Genomic DNA, 9,160 nt, shown 5'->3' with positions numbered 1-9,160 from the left:
ACTCTCTTTCTTTCTCTCTCTCTCCCCCTCTGTATCCGTCCCTCTTTCCCTCTCTCTCTATTTTCCTCTCTTTCTCTCTCTCTCTCTCTTCCCCCCTCTCTCTTTCTATTTGTCTCTCTCTCTCTCTCTCTCTCTCTCTCTCTCTCTCTCTCTCTCTCTCTTGTCTCGTTCATGTGTGCACTCACTCGTGGGCTGGGCTGGGCTGGGCTGGAAAAGCTCCCATCCAGGCTCATCAGCTTGGCTGAGTGAGAGCTGAATTTAAATGGGACCCATCACACATCTGAGCGTCTGCAAAAATGTGCTCAGGGAATTGGGTATTGTCTCTAAAGGAGGCTGTGTGTGTGTGTGATGTATGAGGCGCAAGTGTGTGTGTGTGTGTGTGTACGTGTGTGTGTCTCAGTCATAAAGAAAGTGTGTGTGTGTGTGTGTGTGTGTGTGTGTGTGTGTGTGTGTGTGTGTGTGTGTGTGTGTGTGTGTGTGTGTGTGTGTGTGTGTGTGTGCGCGTCGGGTGGGGGGTTGTTGATGTATGAGGTGAGTGTATGTGTCTGTCAGAGGGAAGGTGTATGTGTCTGAGTGTGTGTGATGTATGGTGTGTGTGTGTGCGTGTGTTTGTGTGTGTAGAGGGTGGGGGTTGAGGGGATTGTGTGCCAGAATAGGACCTGCGGTTTATTCTCCACACAGCTGTGGCGAGAACGGTGACATAATGGAATGGTGGCGGCCATCACTGCAGACTGGAGTACAGAGAGGCTGCAATGTAAACACACACACATACACACACACACTACACACCGACCCATTTCTCCTAGACTATCAGTGTCCACCACATCTGTTGGGTCTGCTGCTTATATGTCAAAGTCAGAGCCGTTCAGTTTGAAATGGACAGGCTCCATTTTATTCCTCTATCTTAGAATCAGTGTATCCACTCAGATACTGAAGCCTGCATTTATTCATGTAAACATTTGTGTGTGTGTCTGTGTGTGTGTCTGTGTGTGTGTGTGTGTGTGTGTGTGTGTGTGTGTGTGTGTGTGTGTGTGTGTGTGTGTGTGTGTGTGTGTGTGTGTGTGTGTGTGTGTGTGTGTGTGTGTGTGTGTGTGTGTGTGTGCCTGTGTTCTCTCCTTCCCCTACCTCAGGTGATCACCCGTTTGAGTGTGAGTTCTGCGGAAGCTGTTTCCGTGACGAGAGCACGCTGAAGGGACACAAGCGCATCCACACCGGCGAGAAGCCTTACGAGTGTAACGGCTGCGGAAAGAAGTTCAGCCTCAAGCACCAGCTGGAGACGCACTACAGAGTACACACAGGTAGGAAAACGCACACACACACACACACACACACAAACACACACACACACACACACACACTCACATATCACGTACAAAGCACGCACAGGTAGGCACACACTCACATAAACACGGGTCACATATAGACAGCAAAGTACGCCCAGGTAGGAAAACACACACACACTCACACACGCTCACATATACACTGCAAAGTACGCACAGGTAGGCACACTCACACACTCTCTCTCTCGCACACACACACAGTCACATATACTGTACACTTCTATACTATAAACCATATAACTGTACTATAAATCACATGTACAGGTATGCACGCATGCGTTCACACACACAGACACACAGACACACATGCACAAATGATCACAGACCTGTCTGTTCTAATACAGGCATTAGGAAAGGGGAGAATTGAGGCCCTCTGGGTAATGTGGTGTGTGTGATCGAATCAAACAGCAAGCAGGTATGTGGAAGTGTGAGCATTTCCCAAGCGCTTTGAAGACGATGAGGGATCACTTGGAAAGAAATAATCAACAGTCTACCCAGCTTTACTACGGAGAACTGAGAAGCTCTTTGATTTTTAGATCTCACCCTTTGCCGAGGAAAAGAAAAAAAGGAAGATCATAGATTCACAGTATCTTACAGAATTATTGGATAAATGTGATGAAGGTCAGTCATGAGACATGAACCTTTATTGACTGGACTGAGACTCAGATGTCAGCTTTATTATCTTTTTCATTAATACAACCTGTGTGTGTGTGTGTGTGTGCGCGTCTTTGAGCCGATGGTGTGAGCATATGTACAGCAGCTCTGAGCTCACGACACAGAGACTGTATGATTATCAGTGCCTCTGACTGCCGTGCTCCTAGGCTAGCTCAATCAAGCGCAGATAAAGTATCTCAAACAAAACAAACAGTGTTTGTCCCGCGGGTCAGGTATCGATCGGCACGTGTGCCACTAGCAGGGCTTTTCACCGGCAGGAGCTCTTTTTCTCTCTCTCTCTCTCTCTCTCTCTCTCTCTCTCTCTCTCTCTCTCTCTCTCTCTCTCTCTCTCCTCTTCTTTCTCTCCCTCTCTTCTCTTTTCTCTCTTCTCGACTTTCACTCTCTCCTCTCTCTCTTCTCTTCCTCCTCTGCCCTCTCTCTTCTCTCCCCACTTCACCCTGTCTCCCATCCTCCCCTCTTTATCTATTTCTCTCTCCTCTCTTCTTTATTCTCTCTCTCTCCCTCCATCTCTCCTCCTCTCCTCCCTCTGTCCATCATCAGCCTGTTGGGCGTGTGTGTGTGTGTGTGTGTGTGTGGCTGAGGGGGGTTGTGCTTGGAGTCCGGCTGGTGGGTATTACGGCGTGCTAACCACTCCCCGCGCGCCTTCAATAAGGGCAGCTGTTAAGCTGCACTATCAGGTAGCCTGTCAAATAATTGGCCTGGTTTTGTCCTCGCCGAGCCGCCAGGGCCGGACCAGCCGCCAGATAACAAGCACAGCGACAAGCCCGCAGTCAAAAGGCTCGCCACCCCCCCCCTCAACCACACATACATACATACACACACACACACACACACACACACACATATACACGCGCGCGCACACACACACACCCCAGAGATGAATCATTGGCTTTGGCAGACGGCTGTCGATGGCTGATCAATATTTGCTCTGCGATTCACAGCTCAGCGCCCCTGCTTTACCGCTGCGGCGGCCGCCCTCGACAGAGCTAATCTGTGTCTCAGTGTGGGGTCCCTTTGTTTTCACTCTCTCTCTCGCTCTCTTTCTCTCTCTCTCTCTCTCTCCGCTGCCTTTTTTTCTCCTCCTCCTCCTCCTTTCGGAGGCTCCGACGTACACACGATGGCCCCCTCCCTCGCTCGCTCGCTCGCTCACTCACACGCCCAGTCCTGCGCCCTGCCGCCCGGCACCGCACGGTGCGCACGCCTCTCTCCTGTGAACGGCCGTAAAATATCTGAAAGGATACGATCCCGGCCCGCCGCGCCATTGATCTGCGTGCATCACGCTGAGAGAGTGTGTAGTGTGTGTGTGTGTGTGTGTGTGTGTGTGTGTGTGTGTGTGTGTGTGAGAGAGAGTGTCCATCACAGTGTGGAGGCGTGGGCAGAGCAGACAGTAATTAGCATTAAACATGACAGGTGTGCTGAGTGTTAAACACTGTGCTTGTCCTTTGCTTAACTCCCCTCTGCCACACACATACAGTACATACACACACACACACTCACACACACACAAACATTTGGAGTGATAGCTGTAATGCAGCGTGTCTGAATCTGGATGATGGTGATATTATGATACCCTTAAGTATTGTGTATGTGATATCTGTATTTAACCCGACTAAACGTGGGCTTGTGCGTGTGAAAACGCTGTCTACACCCCCCCCCCCCCTTCTCCGGGAGTGAAGCCGTATGAGAAGCCATGTTCAACTAGCTGATCTGTAACACTCTCTCTCTCTTTCTCTCTCTCTCTCTCTCTCTCTCTCTCTCTCTCTCTCTCGCTCTCTCCAGGAGAGAAGCCGTTTGAGTGCAAGCTGTGCCACCAGCGCTCCCGCGACTACTCGGCCATGATCAAGCACCTGCGCACCCACAACGGCGCCTCGCCCTACCAGTGCACCATCTGCCAGGAGTACTGCCCCAGCCTGTCCTCCATGCAAAAGCACATGAAGAACCACAAGCCGGAGGACGTGCCCGCAGACTGGCGCATCGAGAAGACCTACCTGTACCTGTGCTACGTGTGAGCCGGACGGCCCGACACTCAACCCCACGCGGCGAGGGAGGAGGGGGCGGGGAGTGCGCACGTGTATGTGTGTGTGTGTGTGTGTGTGTGAATGTGGGTGACTGTGTGTAACTCATAGTTAATTCAATCCAGCTTACAGGGTTTAAGGGCTGGCGAAGAGGAGCAGTGACAAGCGGGAGTTACTAGTTACTGAAGTGGTTTTGTGTCTGATTCTGTGTGCCGTTCGTGTGTGTGTGTGCGCGTATGTGGGTGTGTGTGTGTGTATGTACAGTACAGTACTTCTCTAGTTCTTCCACTCATGTTCACTGTCTGGTGTCTGTGGATGTGCTCATAAGGTTGACAAGTCACAGCAGGCTGGAGATAAGCCTCCCACGGCGTCTGTAGGTTGGGGTGGAGTTCGGGGTGTTGGGGTTGGGGACAGGATCGGTTATGTATTTCCTGTGAAATTGAAAAAAATAAAATAAATAAGCCAAGCAGGTTAGTCAGTGGCCGTTCCTATCTGGTCAGCTGGCACGGCTTGGGCACAGTTCTACCAGCGTGTGGTCTTCAGCTTGGGCACTTACTGGTAGACGGAACTCGATTCACCAGTGTCACCAAATTACGTTGCGAAGAAGATTAAAATGGCAAAGATTGTTCAGGGATACGAATCATAATGGAAATGGACATAACTTCACACCGTAGCAGCACTTTGTGTTGACTTATATATCTCTATATATGGATGGTTCACACATCTCACACAGATCTCGCACACACACACACACACACACACACACACACACACACACACACACACACACACACACACACACATTCAGTATATTGTAATCACAAGGACAAAGACGACGCGGCTCTCACGATCGGTCTGCTATACGCTTCAGCTGCTCATCTATCCAGTGCATATCACGCTCCTCATACTCTGCTTTTGGTTCCGTTGTCCTCTCCGCTCCTACAATATTAATCTGCAGCTGTGCATTTAGTGTGTGTGTGTGTGTGTGTGTGTGTGTGTGTGTGTGTGTGTGTGTGTATGTATGTACGTGTGCGCTTGTCCAGTGCTGCCACTTTCCTCAGTGGTCTTCATCAAATCAGTTAAAACTTTACCCTAGCGTGTGTGTGTGTGTGTGTGTGTGGTGTGTGTGAATGTGTGTGTACGCACGCATGTGTGTGTTTCCTTTGTGTGCATCAGTAGGTGATGCGTGAAGATGCTTGAACAGTGGTTTCTCGGATGTTAATAGAGTTGTGGTGATGTTAACATCATGTGTGTCCACATGTGATATATATATAGATATATATATAAAAAAAAGAATCAAATGTGATTGTGAAGAGAGTGACAATGTGTCATTTCACTGTGCGTCCGAACAGGGAACAAAGTGGGCGTGTTGGGGTTTGTCTGGCGCCCGGCCTCCTGCGCTTTGGCATCGTGATCACTTTGCTTTGTGTTTGTTTTTATTTTTGTTGTTGTTTTTGTTTTCTTTGTTCTGTTGTTTTTTGTCTTTTTGTTTTTTAATCACATTTTTACTTGAAATACCTCATTTCTGTGACCTCATGTGCTTGATGTGATTTTTTTTTGTATTTTGTTGATGATGTTCTACTGAGTTTGGAGTTAGGAAGTGAGGAGAGACTCTGGGATTACGTTACCGGCTGCTAGACTTACGCATCTGCAGTCGTGAAGATGGCAGGTTGTTCTTTGTTTGTTTTTTGTTTTTGTTTTCTTTTTTTGTTTTGTTTTTATATTTGTTGTGCATTTCTTACCAAAATAGGTCTTTTTGTTTTTTAATCCTACTGTACATCTGTAAAAGCTGTTGTTTTATTTGTCTTTCCAGTCATCCTATTACGCTACCTCCTCATTCTTTCCTGTTTGCACAAACATTTGTTGTATCTTTGATTTGCATTTTAATTGAAACTCCATCTCATGCTTGGTCTAAGACGTCTCCGTTTTTGCGAGTGTTATTTTGCAAAAATGATTAGTGCAAGTCACAGACAGAATCATTTAATCCCCCCCAACCCCCCCACCCCCACCCCACCCCCCCACCCCAAACAGCATACACTCCGGTCTGGAGTTGCGGAGGAGAACACGCTAGCCTTCAGAATGAGATGATGTGTCGTGTTTTGTTTTGTGTTGTTGTTCTCGCTGACCGGTGTCCGAGGCGTGGGATACGTGGCGTAAAAAAGAGATTGAAAGGGATACACTTGAAGATCATGTTCAAAATGAATTGCTGTTTTTTATGTGAAAAATGGTTTTTGTAAAGTTGAATCACGCAGGACTGATTGCAGTGATAGGGAGTGTATCATACGGTTGTCGTGTGCTGAAAGTCTTTTTTTTTGTGAGAAAAGAGAGAAAAAAAAATGAGTACAGGAGAAGCTGCCCTCCTATGGGGGATGCGCGGCATCAACATTCTCCAGTCCTCCTAAGAGCCAAAAGAGGCACTTTGACATTGAAAAAAAAGTATTTTTGTATTACATTAAGGTGTGATACCTTGTAGTCTTTCGAGATTTGAAGAGATGTTTTACAGAATTCTCTCCATTGTGCGTTGTTGAGTAAAACTGTATTTTCTGTGCCTCTTTTTGCAGATGTTTGTGATGTGAAAAATCTCCTGGGTGTTGTTTCTTTGTTGGTGAAGGTACTAGATTATTTGTTGTTGATCCAAAAATGCATAGCAAGACAAGGAAATCCGACTGCACTCGCGCCAATAACTCTTTGCTGTTCTGTAAACCCTTCTAATGCTTACTGTGTCTGTGAGAACCTGTGGGGTCGGAGGAGTCGGAGAGAGCGGCTGGCATCTCTGTCTATTTTTGTTAACACTGTGACTTCGATGATTACATGCACAGATATTTTTTTCACAGTAATTCGAGCGTCAGTAGCTGATGCAATGTTTTATACATTTGTGTGTGTGTGTGTGTGTGTGTAATGTGAACTAGGCTCTTCGGTGTGTGGCCCTTCTTAATTGTGGAAAATGCACTATACTGATCAGAAGAGTCTTTGAAGGCATTGTATAAAGTAAGAAAGCCCCTTCATCCCACCCTCATGTTCCCACTGTGGAAACATACCGATTTATTTCGTTGACATTATTAACAGAATTGGCAGATTATATTTTGGCCTCAGAATCGACTAAATGGCCACATTACCTTTAGTCAGAATATGGCAACTTTTTTTTATTATTTGCCATCCCTCGGGTCTATACTGAGAACAAAAAAAAATTAGATGAGTAAAAAAAATGTAAAAAAAAATAAGAAGTAGAAACATTCAAGTCTCTCTGCCTTGTCTCTCTTGTCATGTAGTATTGACAACGTTTTTTTCTTCTTGCCGGGGAAGTCAAGATTTTTTTCATGAGCTGTTTTTTTTTTGTGTCCTTAAAAATCAGAGCTAATGGGTGTGTTAATTTTCTTTGATAACCATTTGTGTAAGGGCCCTATAAAACCAGGCTGGTGGTGTGTGTGTGTGTGTGTGTCCGTGTGTGTCATGGAGTATAGAGCAACCACTGCCTTTAGAACCACAGTCGTGTGCATCCTTCTTCACTTACAATAACACAGTGGGTGTCATCAGCAATAATTCTATAGGTTTTGGGAGAGGGTGAAAAAAGTCCTGGCTTCCCTGGTTTTGGGATTTGGGCTGGAGTAGCATCCGAAGCCTTCGTTCCTCGAGCTGAGCTGTAGGTGCCATGTGTGTACGCGTGTCTTAGCCCTTAAGAGACTCAGCAGACTGAGGAACTCCATTGGACCAAGAGAAACGATGCGTTCTCCTAAAACTTTTTACTTCTGTATTTAGTCTTTGCCCTGTGTTTAAACTGAATTAACTTTTTGTTTTTTTGCTTTTGTTGTTGTTTTTTTGTTTGTTTGTTTGTTTTTGTTTTCCTTTTTTATGATTGATTTTATGAAGATGTCTACCTCAGCACCTGTCATTAGTATAAACGTTAAGGTGCCCATTTAAAGATATATAGTTTCTTTTGTCCTGTTCTTTACTTTCTCTTGTGCACATATCATAGCGGCTTTTCCACTCTGTAGCTTCCTGTTGGCCAGAGACTGTGTTCACTGAGTAGTACTCGCTCGCTGGCTGGCTCAAGTGTGAGTTCTGTGTGCGTATGTGTGTGTGAGTGTGAGTGTGTGCGTGTGTGTGTATGTGTGTGTGCAGTGATAACTGTGCTGCTGCTGACGGACCTGTTTATATCCACCATCCGTTTCCGTTCTCTTTTTCGTGGGCTCAGACACATCGGTGTGACCTTCTTCAGTGTTCTCTGGAATGTGGAAAAAAATAAAAAGGTATAAAAGCAACTTGCTGCTGCAGGTTTCCTTTGCCATGGTTTTGTCTGTAAGTGAAGTTTGTGCCTTTAATGTTGAAAAGAGTATTTTTACACCCTACTAACGGTAGATTGTTTTGTAGTGATGATTTTTTTTTTTGTTTTGTTTTTGTTTTGTTTTGTATTTTGGTTCACGAGTCCTTTAGAAGATGACGATGTTCTGTTGTCCATGTCAAGCCTGCAGTTAGAAATAAAATAAATAAATCTGTACACTTTACGTCTAAGTGGTTTTGAATGGATTTTTCTCCTCCCTGAGTTGCTTTCATTGTAGTCTTTCATCAACGGTTCTCTTATTCTGCATGCATGCGGAGTTCCATGCACTCAAAAAAGGGAACGTGCTCTGGCACAATGATCTCTGGCTCTCATGCTCCCCCCAGAGGCAAGTATGGGTAGTGCAAGACACACATGACTACTGAACCACACACACACACACACACACAGACACACGATCAAGACCTTCTAAATTTGAGGTCAGGGAAATGTTGCCATCGCAATCTCCTTCACAAGGCCTCACATGGGTAGCGTCCCTGGTTGTCTGAGCTGGGTGATTGGGGGGGGGGGGGGGCTATGCGGGCCGTGTGGCCAAGGATTAAAGTCTGTCTCAGACTACAGGAATGTGAGCGGGGCGGACTATCCTGCGTTCTCACCTGTTCCTCTAGTTTACTAATCCCCTATCAGGTGCCTTCGCCTGGCCTGTGTGCTCATAGACGAGAAGTCCTCCTAAACTCACACACATCATCATCATCATCATCATCATCATCAAACATTGTTTATTCAGGGAAGATCAACTGAGCTTTAAGCTATTTTACATCAAAGCCCGGAGTTAAACAATCACATCACAATAA

At 46.2% G+C, this 9,160-nt stretch overlaps 1 protein-coding gene across 1 annotated transcript in view; it reads left to right on the top strand.

Annotated features, from left to right (window-relative positions):
- Positions 1-8,523, top strand: part of zbtb16b (zinc finger and BTB domain containing 16b) — a gene marked incomplete in the record, with an annotated part of 54,789 nt that extends 46,266 nt beyond the window's left edge. The window contains 2 exon segments of the mRNA XM_062521663.1: positions 1,131-1,298; positions 3,795-8,523. Coding sequence (XP_062377647.1) covers positions 1,131-1,298; positions 3,795-4,024 — 398 coding nt within the window.
- Positions 8,524-9,160: the final 637 nt, after the last annotated feature.

The sequence above is a fragment of the Sardina pilchardus genome, chromosome 19 (assembly GCF_963854185.1).
Source record: "Sardina pilchardus chromosome 19, fSarPil1.1, whole genome shotgun sequence".
Taxonomy (NCBI): Eukaryota; Metazoa; Chordata; class Actinopteri; order Clupeiformes; family Clupeidae; genus Sardina; species Sardina pilchardus.
Note: the sequence above shows the minus strand (reverse complement) of the source record. Positions and strands in the feature narration are given on the sequence as shown.